The sequence below is a fragment of the Triturus cristatus genome, chromosome 11 (assembly GCF_964204655.1).
Source record: "Triturus cristatus chromosome 11, aTriCri1.1, whole genome shotgun sequence".
In the NCBI taxonomy this organism is placed as follows: Eukaryota; Metazoa; Chordata; class Amphibia; order Caudata; family Salamandridae; genus Triturus; species Triturus cristatus.
Genome location: NC_140594.1, coordinates 1007148804 through 1007172846, shown reverse-complemented (window position 1 = coordinate 1007172846; position 24043 = coordinate 1007148804). Strand labels below are relative to the sequence as shown.

The window sequence follows — 24043 nt, the reverse complement described above, 5'->3', positions numbered from 1 at the left end:
AGGCCTTTGATTCTCGGCTCCCTTAAATCATCTTTCTATTCATAAATAATTTGTTGTTTTTTAGTTGATTTACATATACTGCCAATCAGCTAGGTTTACCTGGATATGTCCTTTATGATCAAACCCAAATATTTGACTCAGATTACAGTTGATAAAAAGCATATCCATTAGAAGTACAATTGCAAGTTTTATATTAGTAAAACCAATGATCCTTCGCAAGAGCACTCCATCAGATGTGGTCCATATCGTTGGCAGTATGATTAAAGCAACATTCTGTTTTTCCTCTATCTTCTCTGCTATTACCGCTAGACCCATTGGAACCCTGCTGGACAATTTAATTATGGCTTTTTGCTGGTTTATAGTTTCTTGGATGGATGGACAAAGAACACCCTCAAAAAAGTCAACATGAAGTAATAACATTTTCAACAAACCTGTATCAAGAGGTGACTCATTTTTGTGTGATTATGCCAAGTTTCACCTTTGATTTGGCCTTTTTTTTTAAAAATATAACAGTATCTACACATTTCCTCTTTAATTTGCAAAACTATTTACTTGAGATATAAGATTATTGTAGTGCTCGCACATATATGCTCAGAATATAAAAAACCTATGAATGAACACTTAAAACTAGATTTTGAGTATGTCGGGTGGCCCATCGAAGGCTATAGCATCCGCTCACTTGGAGCTGGATCTTGCTGCCTAGAGTGGAGCCAACAGTGTAGTGACTCCACTGAAGATAGCAAATCTTAATTTGATGTGGCACTCAGCAATCTTGTTTTGTTTTTCAAGACAAAACTCTGAAAGCTGCAGTTTTAGCTTCAAAAAATTAAAAACAATGGTCCACCATGCATGACATTCTTTTTCTTTTTCATGAGGGACTTTGTGAATTTTCCCTCTATGGAACTGACAAGCAAGGCATGTGTTGGGAAGACCAGTGATAGCTGCACCACCCTAAACACGGCAGGGCAACTGGCACTTGACTTGATGGCCTTTTGGTGGGCGGGCTGTCAGGTCATAGGTTTCCAACGGCAGAGCCTGCCGAGTTCCTGCTACTGGAAACCCAGTACTTCCTTCCTCAACTCTTTATATAGTTTGAAGAACTATGAGTTTTACAGGATGGGAGCAAAGAAAAATTATAGCACAGGTTCCTCTCTGATGTACCCTAAAGTCTGACATACCCTAAATCAGGCATTTACTCCTCCATGGAATATTCAGCTATTTTATATATTTAAATTAACAGAATTTACAGAATATCTTAGAGGTCAAATTCATAATTCTCTGAATCATAAAATTCATCAGATCAGAGGTTAAAATGGTGCTGCAGCTTGTAAGTGTCATGAGTTCCTAAGAAAGTACCCATAAAAAACATTATGAGGATTCCTGTAATTTTTTCCTGTGAAAAACGACCCTATCAACACCCATTTGTATTACTCGAGTAACTCTTGTGACCCTGGAATGGCTTCCTCATGAAACATCTGTCATTTCATGGAGGTGTCAGATCAATCAGTGTGCTGTGGAGGTGAAGCAGCATAAACAAAATTAAATCCAACATTCAAAATCTGGTGGTGGAAAAAGTCTTCACTGGGAATGGCTAAACATTAGTATGTCAGTCTTAGGTGTTACACGGCCGAGTAAATGTAAATGAACTATAGAAAATCAAGCAGAAACCCAGATGACATCTGCAGAATACAGACCATATGATGAGTGGGACAGATGCACCTGTAGGCCTCTCCTGAACTTTATGAAGTCTTTTTACAATGTCTGTTGCTGAGGAAGGCATTCCAGAGGGAGGTGGATGAGTACTAGGACTAAAAGAGTTTGGCCACAGAACCTGTTGCACAACCATGCACAGATTTATGTACAATGCACAACATTTTAAGGGACGTCCTTTCAATGGGTAGCTTAAGGCATGACTTAAGGGAGTGTTAAAATGATCCCTGCTCCTAGGGCCACAAGCGAGCCTTGCTACGTGTTTTGAATTCTGTACAGTCTATCATGCAAATTCTAAGGGAGTCCATTAAGAAGGTTGTGCCAGTAATCCAAGCGACATAGTATTATTGGAAGGACTAATGCAATCTTTCTGGAGAAGTGGAGAAAAGGGTAATATTCTCAAACATAGGTAAGCAGTAGATTACATATTTAGTTACTGCTTTCACGTGGTGGGCGAAGCAGAGGCTGCTTTTGAACACAGCACCAAGATTGTGAACACTCTGACCTGGTTGTTGAGGGGTTGTATGTCACAATATCGAGTGTAGACATATTTACTTGCACAAATATTGACCCTACAACAATGACTTCAGATAGACTATCAAGGTGAGAATACATAAGAAAGTATAGGTCTACGAACTCCACATCTACTATTAAAAACAATATAATGTAAGTCAATACTTGTGCAGTTAAATATGAAAAATGTGCTATGGTGACATTACTGCTTTGAACTTACAGGGGCTAATTCACAAAGGTAAATGTAAACATATATATATATACTATAACACTTAGGTTTAACACTACCCTTTTTTGCTATTCATCATTTCTGAGAATAGATTCACACCTAGGTATTGATTTACATGTTTCCACTACCTCAAATCAAGGGACGGATGCCCCTACAACAAAATATGCAAGGCTAAACATACTACTAGCAATTTTACTCAGCATAAGAGATCTCCACTACCATAGTGGTGGAGATCTCTATGAGACAGTATAGAGGGACGTTTTAAAGTTTAGCATTCTTTAAAAAAAATATGTTGCTGTAAAACATAAATGTAAATTAATTTTAAATATTTTAACCTAAAACGAATAAAGTATTTTTTTACAGCATATTACCTCCTCACATTAAATGTGTGAATAGTAAATTAAATATGTGGATTTTATCTATAAATAACTATTTTTAAACAGTAATGAAATCAATATCTCACCATCACTAACATTTTTATCATAGGATAATATGCAACACATTATTTAAAAATATGTGTTTAATCCATTTAAATTATTTTAATTGTTTAATAAAAGTTTAAAAGTGTAATTGAAATATATATGTAATATAATAAGTTTCGCCTTTCCTGGAAGCTCCGCCCGTGGATCGGTGGCGCGTGAAGCCAGTAAGGCACAGCTGGCAATTTCAGATGAGGTCCGCAAAGCAATAAAGACGCGCTCTCAGGACTCCAAGGAGGATATTTATTGCAGGTACAGTACCTGCAATAAATATCCTACTTGGAGTCCTGAGAGCGCGTCTTTATTGCTTTGCGGACCTCATCTGAAATATATATGTATATACAATTTAAATGTTGAAATAATTGATTTACTCTAACGTTAGTGTCCTATGGGGTGTTATTTTATTTCCCTGCCTCCATTGTTTTCTATGAGAGTGTGAAGCAGTATATGGAAGTGGCCATGTGTGGTGCGTAACTTACTGCAAACTGTACAGAGTACATTTACATGTGTTTCAACACCTTTACGGCTGTCGGACCCTTAGAACTGTAGCTCGTGAATAGCAAATGTTTTACTCATTTGTGGGAGTGTATTTGTAATAGCATGTCTCTTCCTAAATCCCGCCTCACATTTCCCTAAACTGTTCTGATTTAGTAGTAAGTTTCTCTATTTTCCATCCCCTCCCTTTTGCCACTGAAACACATACCTATGTGTGCAGAGATCTTTACCGAAAAAATACAAGAGGCAAACGCAGAGGTTTCCAGCCATAGGTTTGTGAATACAATTGTGCAGTACGTAAGTAATGCTACTGTAGTGCACTGATCAGGCAAAGCTAACTGGGTTAATCCAACTTTGTCCTTGCTTCAGGCGGTTTCTCAACCTGACAGCAAACTTCTGTAACTTCTTCCAATTTGAAGGGGATTCTGTTTTGTCTTCCTTCATGTGATGGCCAGGGACGTAACAAAGGCCCCCGAAGCCCCCGCGGTGCAGGGGGGGGGGCCAGATTACCCATACTGGAGGGCGCCCTCTCAGCCCCTACTGGTGGGAGTGTGAGGGACCCCTTCAGCATATCTTGCAGGCGGGCCTCCTCACGTTTTGTTACACCACTGGTGATGGCACACATCAGTAACAGAATTCATGTAGCAAAGACATTCAGCTCCATGGACAGTACATGATGTAATAAAAAAAATCGAGCAAGCATAGTTTTCACCATTATTTCTGACTACTTATAAGAAAGGGAACAAACAGATTTCCATGAAACCAAGTAGTGTCTATTACATTCAAAAAGTTGAAAAATATTTCTGCCTCCATTTTTAGGCCTGGTGTTAGCAAAGACCTTTTAAATTGACTAAAATATGTATAATCTAATTACAAAGGGGCTTTCAGCCACCTCTCTCCATCCATTGGCCTGCTGTGCCATTTGCATTTAGCTTCTGCCCACTACCACATATAGCATGGACCACTAGGGTCAGGCTACTTAAGCCACTGGTTAACTTCACTTTGAGTGACTACATTTTGCTCTCTCACAATGAGCACATCCATATACAAGCTAGTTCCCGTCCGTGCTAGTGTTCTTGTTTCTACTTAATAATTACCTTAGTGTTGCCTTTGGGTTTAGAGCCTGATGTGATAACAGGATGCTTCTGATACACATTTCATCTTTATCACATCCCCTCTTCTGTGATGGCTGTTGCAAAAAATGTTTGGAGTGTTTTGCTTTCTTGTGTTTCACAGCATACCAGATTGTGTTTATTTGGAACTGTTCTGTATTAAGTTATCCACCTTTCACTTTTTTCTTTCTCTCCTATTTGTTTTCTTTCCGTCTTTCTCTCCTAATTGTCTTTCTTTTTTCTCTTTTCTTCCTTCCTTACTTTTTCTTTCCTTCCTTCTTTCTTTCTTTCATTCTTTCTTTTTCCCTCTCTTCCTTGCCTTCTTTTATTATTTTTTCTTTCTCACTTTCCTTCTCTCTTTCTTTTTTGATGTTTCAATTTCTATCTTTCCTGCCTTCTTTTATTCTTGGCTTCTTTCATTTATCTTTCTTCTTTTTTTCTGTCTTTTTCTTTCCTTCTCTTTTTCCTTTTTTTGTTTTTCTGGAAAAGCATGTTATTCAACATTTAGTGTAATTTCTGGGAAATCATTGCCAGGCTCCATCCTACAGAAATTGGCTTCCAGCTGGGACATAGCACAGAGACCGCACATTTAGGTGTTGTGAAAGAACTGAAGAAAAATCTTCATCGAGGTGGCTCAGCTGCAGTGATATTGTTGAACCTGAATGGGGCTTTTGACACCATATTGCACTCAGTGTTCCTACAGAGACAGAAGAACATATTTGTTGATGATCTAGCACTGAAATGGCTTTCTATATTGTATTTAGAGGGCAGGAGCTTCCAGGTCTTTTCCTTTGATGTGGTGAGTGTCTCAGGGTTCTTCTCTGAGCCCCACACTATTCAATTTGAATGTACATTCTCTGGCTGAGATTGTGCAATCCTACCACTTCTCAATAGTATCATAATACGCATATGAGTCCCAGAAAGTTATTTTGCTAGCTCTCGAAACCTGTTCATATTCCTGGCTGAAGTAGGTAGCAGAATGGATGGCAGCTAGTCAAAACTGAAGTGATGGTGGTTGTAATGCTTTTAATCATTGGTCTGCGATGTGCTGGCCTGATTCCTTAGACAGTCACCTCATGCCTTAAGAAACAATAACAACATCTGGGGATCTGGCTTGCAAACTAACTCACCTTGGATGTACAGGTGCAGATTTTAACAACTAGTTGCTTTGGTACCCTGTGAATGCTTAGAAAGATCTTAGAGTGCTTAACTTTCCCCTCATGTAGGCATGCAGTTCAGGCCCTAGTTTTGTCGCATCTAGACTATGGCAATCCCCTTTATCTTGGCTGGCCCCCCTGCACTGGCTACCTGTCAAACATATGATTCAGTTTAAAGTCCTCTATTTGACCATCGAGCTTTTCATAAAAAGGGCGCTTGGCTGTTACAACACCTGAAATTACCTTACATTCCAAATAGGACTCTGAGATATTCTCAACCGGTGACTCTTAAGGTCCAGAAGGCCAAAAGTGGCAGTCGGTCCTTAGACTATGGAATTCCTTGCCTGTTAGTATACACAAGTCGGAAGAAGAATTGAGTTTCAGAAAGCAATTGAAAACCTTGCTGTTTGTCTAATTCTGATATAGGGCTTGTACATCTGCTTGTATATCTGCTCATTGCTGGGAAACCTGTTGGGTAGCCACGCACTCTTGAAATGCCTAGAATAGAAAAGAACCTTAAATTCAAACAGGTTGGATAGAATGACTTCTTCTTTGTCATGTTTCTTTTTTTACTTACTATTCACACAAACTCATGTTGTTATTACAGACACTGTTCTCAAAGCTCCAGTTATTTCAACAAGATGTTCAGACTTATCTGGAAGAGTGGGGATATATGTTGGAGAGATTGCAGGCACCAGAGGGTCAGAACGAGAGAGGGGAGAGTTCACCCCAGACATAAGCCATACCACCTTCACGCAGAACCCAGAGAACGAAGAAAATCCCTGCCAACACGCATAGAATTAACACCCATTGGGGAATGGCGTAATTGACCCCTTGCTTCCGCTGCCATTTTTATAGGTTGTTGATAGTCCTGTGCTAGATGCCCTACTTCTGTTCCCTATGGGAATGGTTTCTGCCACTACTCGCTGCCACGGTTCTTTTTGTTCATTCTTTTTCCTCCTTACTACAAGTTAAGTATTGCTGCACACAGCTCTCCTGGGTGGTTTAGGCCCTATGCACCGTATTGTTATTACACACTCAGCAATCAACCCAATGAGTGGAACATATGGGCACTAAAAGTAGTCTGCTGTGATGTAACCTGTTAATAATTAGCCTACACCTGACCACTATAAATTGTACAATTGACATGTAATGTAACATCTGTGCAGTATCTCAATAAAAAGAAGTAAAAAAAAAAAGATTCTCAGACTTTGGAATAATTACATGCTTTTTATATCTCTTTTTATGTAGCATATCTTGAATTCAACAGTATCTCTTCAAGAAATGCGTACATAGTAAATATAAAATATATTATGCTGTATTGTAGCGCTAGTTCTGTTGCATAATTTGCCATGCTTGGACCTTTAATGCTGAATAGTTCCATTATCCCTGTTTATTGCACAGAACATAGATTGTCCTCCCTGTACTTCGTCCACATTGTATTCCATTGCAAAACTAAAAGTAAAATGCACTAGGGTCTCAACGAACTGTCTAACTTGTTTAAATGTGTAGTTCAAATGCCCAGTTTTGGTAACAGAATTAAACTATCTTCTTTCATTAAAGAAAAAATCCATTTAAAGCATCTAAACGATAAGTAAAACACTAAGCCGAAGGTAATAGACTGTGACAGACTTGTTTATGAGCTGCCCCCGTGAAGCAATCAAGAGTCAACTCATAGGCATTCTATGACACAAAGGCCTATTTTATAAATCACTGAGTCTGAAAGCTGTGGCCCACCCTCCATCCCTGTACAAGTCTCTGAAAATGAAGAAAACCATTGAACTAAAAGAAAGACTTGAATTTCCTCATTGAGCGTTAATACGAGCATCCCACGTACTCGAACAGCACATCGAAATGGCAATGCGTAACCTCAATGTTTACCTGTCCGAATGTCCCAACTTTCGTCCCGTGAACATTGCTAAGGCGCACGGTGCAGTCTGCAGAGGCAGAGATGATGAGCAAGTGGCCGCCATGTTCACATGTTTCCAGGTGAGTGACGCAGTCTTCATGAGGCTGAAAACTCTGTACCAATGGAGGGGGTTGTGTCTCCATCTTATCACTGAGGTCGGTGCAGTATTCCTAGCAAAAGAACAGAACTATTGGTCATCTGTGTATAAGGAAAATGTATATATATATGATGTACTTAAGGTTGCATGTCAGAGTATTGTTAGCAAGAATATCGCCTGAGAAATGTTGTGCCATATATTTTGTTTACAAAAATATGTCTTAACTAGGTGTAGAATTCCCAGTGGGGTGATATTTCTGAAAACAATATTTAGGAAACAATATCTATGTCAGAATTTATTTAAATTATGATATTCTGGTACCACACCATACTTACATTGGGAATAACTAGTACTGATCAACGAGAAATAACATGTAATTCTGGTGGGCGATTTTAATTTACATCTGTTTCGAAATTCTTAGGACTTGGATAGGGATTTGAAATTAGTTTCTACCCGTATCACGCCTCATGTTTCTCATTCTGTGCAGTGCGAATTGATGAACACGATTATCAATAATTTCAATCTGAACACATTCAGCCTATTGACTGAGTAGCAGTGAAAACTATTGCATTTTCTTTCTTTCATTATTCTTTCTTTCATTATTTATTTTTCATTAAGTCCTTAATGATCATTCGTTTTCTGAAGCCCACCTTGAATGTGGGTTTAAGAACCAGCAAAGTGAATGGCTTCTGAGGCTGAGCTGTTCCTTGCACTGCACCTGATGAGCCCTGCTATGGAGTGTGAGGCTGGGTCAGTGCAGGCAGACTCCACTCGTGTTATTGGCTATTGGTAGCTCCTAGGGTCTCTGTGAAGGTTCATGCTGGCTAAACTCTTCCTTCTTCTCAGTAAGAGGGGAGACACAATGACCTGTCTGCCCCTCCTCTGTAAGTGAATGTGTGAGGCAGAAGAGAACTGAATGAAATGGCAGCAGTCTGAGGTTACACAATGCAAGCGTGAAAGGGAAACAGGGCCCATCGGCTGCTCTGGGTAAGTCAGTCAGATAATGACATCTATGGAAATTAAATCTAGCTACAGAGAGAGAAGAAAGTGAAGGGATTAAACCAAACAAAAGAAGGCAACATTTGTGTCTGAGTCTGGATGTCAAAGTCCGCATCTGCTTGCTTCCAATCCCCGAACCTGGGCCACAACGAGTCAACCACAGCTCGGTTTGTTTGCTCAGTTTTCTGTAATCTGCACCAAGGTGTTCCTGGTGAAAGGGCAGTCCCCTGTGTACTTGGGCGCAAGTCAATTCACCTGCACAGCACAACTGCTTGGGGGGGGGGGGGCACAAATGCATACAACGGTGTGGTGATTCAAAAGTTCAGAAAACTGTACGTGTGCTAGTAACCTCTGCCCGGTCCACACAAGATTTTACCAGCCGGCAGTTCCACCTGATAGCATTGAACCTGGTTTTCCTCTGGGGTGCAGGAACACCGGCACACGTGTGTTGTGCAGGGCATTTGTAATGTGTGCAATCAGAGGCATGTTATTTATAGTAGGGGAAGGGGCTGTAATTTCATGAGGATTCACGTTCTTCAAACACTTGCTCAGAGCCTCTGAGCAACTAGTCCATTTTTTTAATTTCTCAGTTAAAAGAGACTAGACTAAGCTGAACAAGAGCACGTGTGATTTTTACCTCTATGTTCCATATTTTCACCCATCCATCCAGGTCGGCTGTGATGAGGTATTGGTTTCTTTTGTCAATCGTCATAATAATGGACCCCATATTACTGTGTGCTGAAAATTCTGCCATCAGTTGGCAGTTGAAGATATTCCAAAACCTCACACAACCCGAGCCTCCACAGGACACTAGGTTTGCACCACCTGCAAAAAAAAAAAAAAAGTTTTTAGGAGGACAACTGGTGTATTCTTCAGATTTTCAACACTGCAATGAATGAGGAAACTTTTAACATTTTTTTTAATATATACCAGGAAACCATAAATCTTTTGTGAAGTTATCACTGGACAGTTAATGAGGTGTTTATCCTATGCTATTTAAGAGCGCTTAGTTTATGCTGAGTAGCTGAGTAAAACAGAGAGATGCCTTCGCTCTAATTGCACACATTACCACATGCTGAACAAAATCTGAGTCTTCGCACAGTGTAATAAATGCTTGTCCACTCATCATTTTATATCATTACCTATTAACCAGCGTGTCTCGCTGAATCACTGAGTGCATCTTTTGTCATGTGAAAAATAATCTGCAGGCCATAGTGTGAGACCAGTGTGATTTACATTGTACAGTGTATATGAAAGGATGGACTGTGGGGTTTGAAATCATCCTTTGGTAGCTCCAGCTCCCGGGGAAATGCCCAGCAGGATCAATGGCAAATCTGGCCCTGGTTGTAGGCCGCTGATACTCATATCAGCAATACAGGCACAGATATGCAGCATTGCAGTAGAGAAGGTTGCTGTGACCTGCTTGTTTTTTATCTCCAAGAATAGACATGTAAACATGTTGTTAACTCCCTCATTCCCTTCTTCATATGAGTACTTGCTCTTTGGGGAAGGTGATCAATATCACAAGACAGACGAGCCTGGTGTCGTCTTTAGTCCATAAACCTATTTCCACACCCCTTACCATTCCTGACCCCTTCCTCTTAAGAAGTAGGGACCAGAAAAGTGAATTCCACCTCCACCACAACCTGTTTGTTGTTTTTTAATTCATGAGACAGGTGGGTCCTGACTTGCCCCAGGCTTTATTGCCAGGTGATAATAGGGGGAAATGTTCTTTAGGACGAAGCCAGACTCACACTGTGCTTTCAGAGCGCCGGCAATAGTATGAACGAGCCATTAGAACACATTCGTTCAGCACGCAAGTTGTTACAAGGACTTGCTTTAGAGGGGGTGCATTGGTGGAATGGTGTTGGATTTAAAGTCCAACACCTTCCCTACTGTTGCACAGACTGGAGTTGGAAAAGCAAATGATCCTATCCCAAAGTCCAGCACTCCTCTAAGGCAAGCCGATATAGCGACTTACGTTCTGAACAAATGCGTACTAGCGACGCGTTCATTCTAATGAAGGCGTGATGAAGGCATGCGGGATTCCGTCATACATTCGATAATAGGGTCCACTTCCCTGACATCTTCCTGGGTCTCAGGTGCACATAGCCCAGGCAAAGCAGCTTACTGCCCAGAATCTGATGGTGGTAGACCTCATCTCATATGTGAGAAGGTGCTGTAGGGTGGTAGACTGAATGACGGCCTGAGAGTGCACTATCAACAAGGCCTGCTTTCAGTGCTGGTAGGGCCAGAAGAGCAGACACTGCAGCCATGAATGAGAGCGAGGTAAGCCCTGTCACATTTATGAAGAAATGGCCGAACATATAGGATGCCAGGGAGTAGAATGAACAGTGCCATGGAAGCATTGGCCCACTTATGAGTGAGTGTAAGTAATGTAAGTTGTAATTTATTGTTTATGATTAATTAAAACCATTACAAAAATACAATCTGATAAAACATGTATGGTTAGTTACCCTTTTCAGTCATTGCTCTTATAAAATTCTTATGTACTATAAAAATGCAGGAATGTTCGAGTAGGGCAGAGTTCCCAGTGTGGCAATTTTTAAACCTCCGGAGTCTGTGTAAAGATTACAGTTCGGAAAAGTTAAAGTTTTTGTTGTTTTTGATCTCGCCCAGGATTGCACCGGGCCTTGCTTGGATGCCACTAGTTTCAAGAACTTGACTAACTTCCCATTTAGCTGTGGGTCATTTGGGTTAAAGCAGGCAAGCACTGCTTGTCTCCGGGTCCGTATGCCTCTTTCATTAAAGTGGCTTTTTAGGAGGACTGCCCTTTCCTCTTTAAGATGAATGCAGGAGCCTATTAAATGTTCAATATCTTCGTTTCCAGCTCCGCATAGCCTGCATAATTTCCCGCAATTCTCTCTCAGCCACGGCGGAAGATATGGAATAGCTGGAAGGATTCCTAACCTGTATTTTAAAAAGGATTCGTTTGTCTTCCTGGAATACCCCAGATCGAAGTATGCCTGTATCCCAAATAGTTTGTTACTACTCAGAGTAATCCATGCATGGCTCCTATGTGATAAGGTAGCCTTGTCTTCTATGAAGGAAAGTCTCTTGATAACCTTATTTACAATAACCTTAAAGTGCAAGTGCGTTATTGGAACTTCCCATAAGTCGGCTAAACCTGTTAAGGCCACTTATGAGTGGATAAACTGAGGATATTTCTATGCTGGGAACCTAAGCAACGGTTATTGTCTTGTCATTTAAACCTACATTATGGCAGGCAGGTTGTCCATCTTTTCTGATCTAATCTATAATGTCAAAAAAAGATGCACCGGTGGCAAATTTTTGAGGTTTGAAAAGACTATCACTGGCACCCTTTTGGCCGTTATGACACAGTGCAAAAGGGAACAGACAAATCAGCACTCTTGGGGCTAGGAGTTTTTGTTATCCATAGCTTGCTCCTTGAGGGGTGTGATTTATAATGGACAGACATGCTCAGGCAGTATTTCCAAGTTATTTAGTAAATAAGTAAAATCTTTATTGTCAATTAGTAGAAATCAATGCAATATAAACAAGCATTGATAAAATTAGCATTTGATTAACTATACAATGACTATATCATAATGTTTTGAGAAAAGACAGAAGTAGAAGCAACAGTGAATCAGGTTAAAATTGCATTAAAATTAGCTACAGATGGTGGCCACAGATGGATTTAGGTACTTGGGAATCTACGTGACCCCGAACTCCTCGCTCTTCTACGAGGCCAATCTGCAGGTGCTCCTGATGCCCTTACAGGCCGATGCCACTGGCGAACTCTTCCCTTGACTCTCCTCGGTAGAGCAGCCCTCTTTAAAATGCTTGCGTTGCCACAGTTCTTAAATGCACTCCAGAATACCCCCTTCAAAGTCCCAGATGCCTACTTTTTAAACATCGATAAAGCAGTGAGGACTCTTCTGTGGGCTGGGAATTCGCCACGCATTGCACTGCGAAAGCTGACATGGGTATGGTACGACGGCGGGATTGCTTTGCCAGACCTCAAACTGTACTATTGGGCGTCCCAATTGACTGCAATAAACCACTGGGTCCATGGCCCGCACACTGACCCAGGTCACCAAACAGATATTTGGCTAATGGGGCACGGTGAATATCGCAAAGCACTATACACAAGCCCTGGGCACCTACACATCACCGGCCCCACGGCTCGTTCTGTAGAAATTCGGCACACTGTAAATAAAAAACTAGGGTGGCATAAGAGAATCACACAGACTATGCATCTCTGGGGAACAGAGTGACTCGGCAGCTGGGGCTCATGCCCCGGGTTTGACAAGTGGGACCTGATAGGTACCTCCTCAGTGGGTGACCTGTGGAAGAAGGGCGTACCCATCTCTTTTGCCGATCTGCAAAAGGAGTATCAACTATCACAATCCGAAACTTTTAGGTACTTAAAAATCAGCCATGCCCTTAGAGCCACAATCCCAAAAGGGAAGCCTCTCCCGGAGGCATCCCCGCTAGAAGACAAACTGCTACTTGATCCCATGCCCAAGAAAGCCATATTCCTCACATACAAAAAACTGCTCAACAACTGACCTGATGCACTAACACATATCAAGCAACTATGGGAAGTAGATGTGGGGGAGATAGAAGAGGAAGATTGGTGAGACGCGCTGGATTCCTCCCGCGAAATAGCCATCCCCATGAGACTAAAACTGGTCCAACTAAAAATCCTACATAGAGTCTAACTAGCGGTAAGAACCCTGGTCAAGATGGGGAGGAGAACTAACCCGGACTCCCTACGACGGTGCTCAGATGAGGGAACCTTGTTTCACATGCTTTGGGAGTGCCCAGTCATCCAGACCTATTGGGCTAGTGTTACCTCCAAATTGGAAAGTGGGGGGGGGGGACTTATCGCCACCCTGAGGCTCTGCCTACTAAACATATGGGAGGCCACTGATTTGACTACAACTGAACAATCCTGAGTTACCCTGCGCCTGGCTCTAGCCAAACTTAACAGAGCACAAAACTGGGGCATTGGGGAGGTGCTGACAGTGAAAAGATGGGAGGCTGACATGGACAGGTCAATGACAGCAGAAAAATAAGTTTTTAAAAACAGGGGTTGCCCTAAAAAATGGGATCGAAAGTGGGCAGCGTGGAATACATTTCGAGGTGATATCTGTATGTCTCCATCTGTCGAACTGTGTAGGGAAAAGAGGGGTTCACGAGACACACCAGACGAAGAGAGAGAGACACTTCGATAGTAGAAATGCCTTGGTGGGAAGTTCCCAATGCCAGAGACAATTGTGATGTACTCTAACTGTAATTCGACCACCTGCTGCCGTGCTGAGACTTTGTTTTTGTTTTATTCAATAAAAAGAATATAAAAAATAAATTAGCTACAGAATGTTCATTGCAGGACGATTGTGAAGAGGCCAAGGCTGCTGCCGGCTAAAGTCATTCATCAGTTTTTGATTTGGAGGGGCCGGTGATTGCTGTGTGAGTAGCCTTGCTATATATTGCAGAAACATGGTGGCTTTGCATGATAACTGTATACTATGAAGGTTCAGAAGGGCAACTAACTGCAGGTGGCAAGACCTGATCTGAAGAGCCTTTAAAGCTGGGCAAAGCAATTTCCATCTGAGAGGTAAGACGGCTGGACACACACACAAGAAATGAGGTAAGTTTTCTTGGCTTTGGCCACACAGGTGGCATTGGCTGTCTGACCAGGACTGCTCCCAGGAGGGGACCAAGTCCTTTGTCGGAAAAGCGCCTATGCGAAATAATAGCAATGCATGTTGAGTGGGTGCTGCAATATGGGTCATCAGATATGGTTGTGGGCTCCAGGAGGTTTAGGAGTGCAGGATTACCCATGCATGCCGTTTCTGGACAAACTCTCCCTTCTCAATGATTTGAGATTGTTGGTTTGAGGCCTTGTTAGTAATTTTTTTAAGGGAGAGCAGTCTATCTTTGAGTTCCAGACGTTGCCTAGCTTTAGGTTGCTTATGACTTGCTAAAGAACTGTTGGCCACAACTTTTTATAGTTGGACTGCCTCCTCATTTCTGACCAACACAAGGCGGCCAGTGAAGCTTGTGGGGCTGCTATGATCTTCCTCAGAATTTATTTAGTATATTCCAGTCTGAGGCACTTCCAGCCAAGATCATCCAAAATGATTAATTGAGGACTTCTTGGAGCTCTAGGACTACAGACATGGAAGCTTTATCATAACATAGCTCTGTGCGTCATCGACTATCTGATTTGTTGCATAAGCCTTAACTGGGAAGTTCCTGTATGACAATGAGTTCCAGAGGGATACACCAATGTACAAGAGTCTAAGAAATATTATTCTTTGGTTGATGGGACTTATCATAAACATGAAGAAATTGGTGGGTATTTTCTCATAGGTGAAAACTGTTTGTAGTCAGGTAATGATTATTATGGCTAGGTAAGCTTGAAAGAACTCAGGCTGTGGCAGACCTGGTGTTCCACTTTTGGTCCATAAAAGCCCAATATTTGAACTAACAAGGAGGCTGATCTAAGATTTTTTGATTTCAGGATTTGTCATCACTCCCAAGCAAATGGCCATAAATGGTGTCAAGTGGGTGTTTACAAGCTGCTTGCTCACAGACCAGGAGATTTGTTCTACATCTTTCTGAGGGCCTTGGCCTCAAAGAGGTTGAGGCTTCCATATTGTAGGGGAGTTTTGCACTTCTTAGACAAGAAAGTTTGTTTGGTGTTGGTTTCCATCTTTAAAATATGAATGGTAGCTCTTTCAGGTACAAATAGTAAAGGTCTACTTAAGCCTAGCTGGGCGGTCCAAGTTTCATCAATAGAAATGTTTTTTTTTCCAGCAAGACTAGAAGAAAATCCTGGCAGGTCATTGACTGGATGGCTTTGGGGACAAACATTCACGCCATTCTTCTTTTCGCAGCCTGCTGGTAGATGAGGTGAGAAAGACGATGCTCAGTTCTGAATTCTTTCTTTCTTTAAAATCCCTACCAGTCTTTACCATCAGAAAAGTTATATGTGGTTAGAGATGTGATGTGTGTTTCTTTAGGTTTACAATATTGAGTGGAAGACATGTCACTTTTTTTTATATCTTCATAACTTAGATTCTCCATTCCATGCCAACTTATTTGTGCCACCCTCCCATTTGAGATACTTGTGCCTGGATCCTTTAAGGGAAATGAAAGTGTTACAGAATGTGGTGGGATTGGATGTGTCCTTCATGGTCTCTCCTCTTAAGGTGAAAGGCCTGAAAACAGAAATGGGCCTGAAAACGTTTCTGTGCTCATGTACAGAAGGGGCATGGAAACATTCTTATACACTATAGTTCAATGAGGTATACCCACCTCTTCAAAGATTAAGCACTGGGACAAGGAAAAGAGCGTCAGAGAAATTAATATTACCAGTAACTAATCTGAAGATTGCATTGCCATGTGGCATATATTGAAAGGAAAAAGGCTTCTAAACCTATACGACTACTGAGTGAGAATGAGAGTCCAGGGAACCAACATGTTGCAACAAATAACATAACAAAAGCAACTCGAACTTCTTGAAAACTGAGTACAGGAAAGTGGAAGTGTTTATGAAAAGTGCAGGATACGAGGGTTAAGGACAAAGAGTTTGATTTGGATACAGACTCCTGTCAACAAAATAAACTGTATCCTATAATCACAACATGCAACTACCTCACCAGCAGTTACAGCCAAATACAAAAATGCCAACACAGCTCAAGTGCTTAAGCATGCTACATCTGCAGTGACATTAGCAAGTCCACACTTGCTAAACTTTATGTATCCATCATTATATTCTGGTGAGGTGAATGCATGTCAATAACATAGTATCCTAAATAGTGCCTAATGATATTTCATGTGTTGATATTATGATCTATAAACATCAATGTATTTGTTCAGAAGTAATAGGTTACATTATAATCATGACTGTGTTTTAGGACCCACCCACATCAATGGGAATGAGAGTCACATGTGGGGAGCCGCCTATCTGCACTGGTGGCTGCAACTGTGTATGTTGTCGGAAGAACCGTGGAAACCTGTGTTTTCAAGGCTAGGTAAGAGTGTGAGTGTGTGTGTATTTCAGCACGTGTGTGTGTTCACACGCATGTGTCTGCATGTTTTTCTGTGAGTGTGCATGTGTGTGCGTGAGCGCACACATGTGTACATGCATGTGTGTCTGGAAATCCAAGAAATACCCAGTACCACTCAAAGAACCTGGTCTGTGTGAAGCGGTGTTAGTGCTTAATGTGTGGTCACCGACCTACAAGACGTTTCAAACTTAGTTTAGTGCCTGATCACGTGTCAAAAAGGAAAACGCCCCTAGTCGAATAGTTAGGGGTGCAGCAGCAAATACTCCTTCCTCAGCTATCTGCAGCATGTTCGCACTTTCTGTTGGCTTTTTACCACCTGCTTTTGGATGGTTGGGGGGTTTATGAGTTGATTCTACTAGTTTCAGCTGTAGCTTGTCGAACTGGTAGTTTTTCTACATAATGAAATGCTAAATATGGGAATGCTTTTACTGCACAAGTGATATTATTGCACATATAGTTGCATCACCAAACTTTAAATATGTATGGGTAGTAATTTCTGGAAGCAATGCCTTTGTGCCGAGTTTCTGAGTGATCGCCATAGCTAGAATGGGGCCTAATGGAGTTACAGTGAGACGGCGCAGTCTCGGGGTTTGTAGAGTGCATAAAACTCCAGGCCAATAAAGCATCCCCCTCATTTAAGCCTTGTAGAAGGCAGAAGCTACTTCCAGCCACATTAACCTACCACAGTGCAATGGGATATAAATACCTTGGGCTCCGGCAAGAGAACATCTCGGAGTCTGTTAAACTACTTTTAATGGGAACTTCCTACTTAGTCTAATCTTGATTAATGTTTAATCGTAGCAGCCATTTAGGCTTGTTTTCGTTTTTCACAGTGGAGAGAGAAACAGACAGGAAGCATTCGGAGAGGCGTGAAAAGAGCTCTGTGTGAGACAAAGACATTATGTTTTTACATGGCACTCGTGGTGCATCTGTTTTTGTTTAACCACATTCCTTCTAAATATTGCAAATACTATCCTCTGTACATTTTAGTCCAAAGTAGTTGCACGGATATTTTTGGAGGGAAGTAGTTAAGTCTACGTTCTATGGGAGACATGTGTCATGCACAACAATCGACTCACGACAGACCAAGGGTTTTTGGAAAAGGTGTCTAGGAGATTTTTTAAATGATTGTAGGAGTCAGACGCTAGATGACATAAACCGACCAGGTGGTGGAACTTTGCAGCGAGGTGCTGCTATTAAGCACCATGTAATATACAAAAACGAGTGAGTTACTTTGGGTGAACATAAACGGCAACATTGATTTTTGCTGCTGCAAAACAGCACTGACTGCAACCGAACGAATTGGAGCAAAAGAGCACGCGGCGATTACAGAAAACATTACTTGTTGCAATGTAACACCAACCCTTCCACCTACATAATACAATCAGCAGGACAACGCAACATAGAAAATAGCAGGGTTGTTTTATTACACGCCATTGAGATTTGCGAATGATATGACAAAAACGTTTTGGTAAATTTTAACAGTTATAAGGTATCTGAGGTCAAAGAAAATTCTTGTCCAAGAAAGGACCTTATGGGCATTTTAAATTCCTCACCTCTCTGTCAAGAGGGCTGTAACTTGTTTTGGCATTCTATAGTGTTTTTATATGTACATATATGTATTGGGTTTTAGTCAGTTTTTTTCATATATGATTGTATATCGTTACTAGGGGTGGGCGGAATTTGCGAAATTGACTTTCGCAAATTATTGCGAAATTGCACAAAATCTCCACGAGCAAGCGGAACTTTCGCGAAGATGCAGAGATTGCTTTTCCCGCCCGTTCGCGATGTGTTTTTGCGTGCTCATGGGGAAGTATATCTCCAACTTGCCCACGCGATCGCTAATGGGCACGGCCATCTTGCTCGCGATGCTTATTTCCTGTTCCGGGTCGAATGACCTGTTCGCGATCGCAATGACATATTTGCGATTGCAAACTCTCGCGGGATAGCGCGACCGGCTACCAACAATCCAACATCTCGTACGCAGGGACCCGGTAAGTCACAACCATGCACGCAAGAACGCATTTTTAAAGCGCGAACAAGAAAAATACTTCAGTTTCTCGGCAGATTGCGAACGTTTTGACATTTTCGCGCTCTAAGCAGATCTCGAAAATGTCAAAATATCGCAAATTCCGCGAGCGGAAGGAAATTTACCGCCCAGGCCTAATCGTTTCCTTTTATGTTTTTTTATAAACCGGAATAAATGAAATGAATGACTGATATGACACACATTACAACATGTTACCTGTAGCTGAGATATTCTTTCTAGCTTCCAGAAAGAAGAGTCTAGTGACTGCATGGTTGCTGTCCGCGTCAGCGTCATAAAAGCCGCCAGTGGATACGGAACGTCTCCCAGAAAAAGAAGAAGAAAGACTTCGGATTCCATTTTGCTCTTGAGTCAGGCTGGCTGTAACAATAAAAATCTAGTCTCATATACACACATTTATTATTGCAAATGATGAAGACTGAATACAAGAATGCATTGAAAATGTAAGCATTGTATATTTATCATAACTATTTCCAAGTGCCACTTACTCCGACACCTTGTTTTAAATATTGTCACCCTGTTGGTTTATGAAGCTGTTTTTACCACCGGGTATGACGACAGCAGTTATAAGCATTGCTGTAAAGATGAGAAATTACTGGAAGGAATGAGATAACTGTTGACGAATTCCATATACTTATAGATGTATTTTCCTCAGTCCAATAGCTATGGGAAAATAGCTCCAGTAACATCAAAAGATGTCACACTAATTGCTCTAAATATTGTAGCTAGTAAAATGACAAGCAGCCCAATTAGCAGACATTTTTGCCCCACTTGGCCACCTTGTAACACATTTGTCAATGAGGAGCTAGGCAGGGGTGTAACACAGGCCCCTGCAGCCTCTGCGGTGAGGGGGGCAACCCTTCAGGAGGCCCCCAACCCTGTAGGAGGCCCCGATCCAGCCCAAGTTCAATGAATATCTGTGAGATATGGTAGACTAAGGGCCCCTCTTCATATTCAGCAGGGGGGTCCCCATCACTTGCCTCTGTAGCGAGGCCTCCAAAAATCTTTTCTCTGTACCTGCACAATTATATATTTAGCATTTCATCCAGGAATCAGAGGTTTTTCATTGCCGCAAACTCTAAATCATGCCTTAGTTGGAAGATCCAGGCACTCTTCAGGCTTTCCAATTCAAAAGTGCCTGCACTTTTCCGCAGGTGTGCAGCACGTTTCATGGGATGGCACCCATTGCTCTTGGAAGTCATCCAGTACCAGTGCTTAATTTGAGCCAGTGGTTTCCGGTGCTCGGCACCGGCACTTAATTTTCGGCACCTCTTAATTGTTGACACTGGCACTTATGACAGCTGCCACATGGTGGTGCTGTTTGTATAATTTAGAGATGAGCAGAACAGCAATTGCTTATTCATTCAGTATGCACTAAAAACAAACTAATACCTGCCGCTCAAGCTATTTTTATATCTTTGGGGGCCTGGAATGGCACACTTGTAGTAGTGTGCTGGTTATTAGTTGTGTAGGTACTGTCATTGGTAGCGCTGGCAAGGGCAATGTGTGGTGCAAGCAGCAGAGGCCTCCTGACTAGAGCCCTGCCACTTGTGTTTTTATAAATTAAGCACTGGCCAGTACAGCTAAAACATCAGCAGTGTTCTCCTCCCCAGTTTCAAACGCTGATTTGTGAGATAAATCTCACACTTGCGGGTATGGAAGGTTCACCGGTTCCCTACACAAGAACCAGAAAGCGTAATGCTGTAATCTTAATGCCACATATAGTAAATCCCATATTCAGGACGCCTGCAAGGAAATATTCACTGCTGTCTCGTGCAAAAGGTATTCTGGATAAAAATATGCACTGCACGGAGTTTTCAGATAAGCAGTCATACATGCATTACTCCAAGAAAGGCATTTCAGCAATCAATAGCAATTACCTTAAGTCCCCACTGAGCTGGCATTTAAAATAACAATTGCTGGCGTTTTCTATAGTCCCACTCTTATTCTTTGAGCAACTAACCCCCGCAGGGCCAACTTCCATTTCTTCTTTTTTGAACCTAAAATGATGTATTATGCAGTACACTGTGTTCAAGTATGCACTTAATAGCAAAAGTACAAACAAATGTGCAAAAAAATAACAATATAGAGAAAACCCTGCAAAATACATCTTAGAATGCCATGGCCTTTAATTATTCGGAGGGAACAAGGCACAAAGCTTCACATAGAGCATGTTTGTATGAATAAGTCAGAGGTAGAGCCTAGACCAAATATAGGTAAACAACAGCAGAAAGCAATGCAAAAAACAATTGAAACCAATGAGATAAAACAATACATTTAAATGAAAGAAGCAAATAAATGAATAGTTTTGTAGCCACCATTCATTCAGTAAATAGCTGCTGTCTGCAACTTTGAGCATCCTTATGCAGTATCTGTGCCCGCTAGGCTGAGAATTTAGTCCCCCCAAAAGGAAGTATTAGGGCTGAGGAATTTACAAAGGTATATCGAGTATAAAAAAGTAGGTTGAGTAATAGTCTTTGCCGGTAATTGATCAGTGTAGGGAACTGCGAAGAGATCAGAGTCAATGAAAAGGAAACAGTAAGATGAGGATAACAGTCACTATACACGAGAACAGACAGGTGAGGCAACAAATAGACACTGAGAAGAGACATTTTTAGTACTTATTTGAAGAGGGCTACGGAAGTGGTGGTATGAATAGTGGGAGGTGAGTTTCAGACTTGGTGCAAATCCTGGGGAAGTTTAGTTAGAGGTGCATTTTTTCAATTAGAACAACCATTAGATGTAGTAGAGTGTGCCAGGTTTTACTTGCTGAGTTAGAGCTAGGGTGAGCACCTCAGTCCAGGGTTTTAATCACACTAGGTCCAGACCTGAACATTTCGCTAACATATCCTTGATTTCAGGTGTGTTAGTCTAATTAGTTCAATGGACGAAAAACAAGCCTACAATACAATACCCAGACTGCAGTAGGCTATCACACAAAATTCCAGACTAGAAACAGTGTCCGTAATCACCTGGAAGAACATGGTCATCCTAGCTGAGGCCAAAGGACAGGGTTCTCCATCAACAATTCAACAGGTTATCCTGTCCACCAAATCTTTGGACTGCCAGCCTCATTTTGTGTTGGGCAGACCTCCAGCTTTACGTTGACTAAGCCCGCAATAGCTCTGTTAACCAAAAACTTCCTCGATTGACCGATGGAATAGAGGCCTTCGGAGGACAGGCATTACACCACCTGCCCTCTTCAGGGTAGACTGTGTAATGTCTTTTGTTCCGGTCCCTAATGACCTCAACTTTGGGAGTAAACTTCCAGGGCATGGGGACCATTCTTTTTTTGTATTTCAGGAACAAATTACTCTTGGGGGAGAGTTTTTCTAAAAAATAACAAAGTACAATTTGGCGAGTTGAGGTTGTCCATCAAACATTGTTTACCTGTACGGAACCTCTGTAGTGCTGGTTCCTTTCAAGGTACTGATATGAGCTCTGGGAGAACAGTTATCTCTAAATTTGATGTACGGAGTACCGGCAGATGGTTGACCTAATGTCTTCCTCCATCCTGATGGACGGTATTTCATCAGTCAAACTCTAAATCAGTCTGTAGGTATAAAGCTGTGTGGTTCTACTGGTTGAATACAAATGACACTCTAAAAATCCCCTTATGAAATGAGGAATTTCCAGCATAATTGATCATTCTGGCTAAATAAATCATTTTGCAAAGGGCATTAACATGGAGATTTCAGCTGCTTTAAGTGGCCAACTTCTCTGAATGGATAGATATCATAATTCTGACAGAGCTGGTAACTCTTGTTAAATGCCCCGCCTAAAGTGTCAAGGTTCTCGCAATGAAGGCCTGTGTGTTTAATCATTTCAATAAGTGTGAGGCAAGAAAAAAGTACTACCATGCAAGATGAATTAGCCATTATTTTGGAAAATGTAGATCAATTATTATCCACAATGATGCCGTATAACAAAAGTTGGTCTAAACATCATCTCATTAAAGATATGTAATATTTGGTAGAATAGAATACCGGCTGTTGTACATTACTAGGATATTGCAAATAGAAGAGGAGTTGCACGACTGAAAAGAGAAATGAATGGTGATGGTCAAATACCTTTTCCAGGTCAAAGACCTTCACTGTAACCTGCAATCTCCTTTTTGAGTACATTGGGTGCCATTTTATCACTATACTTCATAATAATGGCTTCACTCTTACCCCAGCCACTATTAAAATGTTTAAGGGGTCTGTAGCTCTCCAGCTCCCTCCGAGCAGCTCACCTGTGTGCAGCTCAGCTTATTAAATTAAAAAGCTTTTGCTCGGTTGACTTAATATACACATAAATAAAATTGCAAGTATGCAACACTAATAATATTAGTAGCTCTCGATGGGTTTCATTGAACATAAGTAGCTTTCAGTACAGAAAAGGTTGGAGACCCCTCAACTTTAACTGTTTGGTATCTTGCTCCTTCTGATAAAAGGATTCTGGTAGTTAAATATCAACTGTAAAAGCGATATACCAATATATGCTTGCTAATATGCTGTAAAATCACAATTGATTTTCGAATGTTACTTGGAGAGAACCATCGTCCACTACACACCATAAGTATAGTATTTACAACTGATGTGTTAGGAAATGCTCTTTCCACTGCTTCTCTGACTTTAAAAAGACAAGTCTAGGTTCTTACATTCCCTTCAGACATATATCACTCTTAACAGGACATTGAGGTCCTGCAGACATCTATTTATATGCACAAAAACAAATGAATAGGTATATTTTTATTAATTCATATCAAAGGTTTCTCTGACATACTCGACATATGTAATTAGGGACTTTCCTACAACATAAATCAAAAGTTAGTCTCAATAAAAATTTGAGGTGGCACTCAACATCATGTTATCCATGATGCTTTAACTTTCTGCATTGGAGTCATGTTCATTTTCAGTTGAACTCAATCCTAAATGCTGTTCTGTTGTGATACAAGAAAAGTGGCTAAAAAATGTCATCCCATTTTCTTGAACAATATTCCTTTGAGTTTTTCTTTCTCAAACACCCATCAATATTTCTGTGTATCTATTCAGTTGGCTTAAAAGTCAACGCTTGGGATATATAACAGATAGTGTTTCTGAACCTTTAAATAGCTTCTGAAAAACCACATTTAAAGTAATCAAATAAATTCCTCTTTATAAACAAAATATTGCTTGGCATCCAGAGAGAACATCAGTGTCATGATGGCTGTAGAATACCATAAGATCAGTGTAAGGTTATATACTAA

The 24043-nt window shown here is 41.1% G+C and overlaps 1 protein-coding gene across 4 annotated transcripts in view; it reads right to left on the bottom strand.

Moving 5' to 3' along the window:
* Positions 1–24043, bottom strand: part of WDR49 (WD repeat domain 49) — a 359762-nt gene that overhangs the window by 63603 nt on the left and 272116 nt on the right. For all 4 annotated transcript variants that reach the window (XM_085635179.1, XM_085635181.1, XM_085635182.1 and 1 more), the window contains 3 exons: positions 19012–19173; positions 9338–9525; positions 7577–7774 (listed from right to left, as the gene is read on the bottom strand). In XM_085635179.1, the coding sequence (XP_085491305.1) occupies positions 7577–7774; positions 9338–9525; positions 19012–19173 (548 nt within the window). The remainder of the gene's footprint in view (positions 1–7576; positions 7775–9337; positions 9526–19011; positions 19174–24043) is intronic.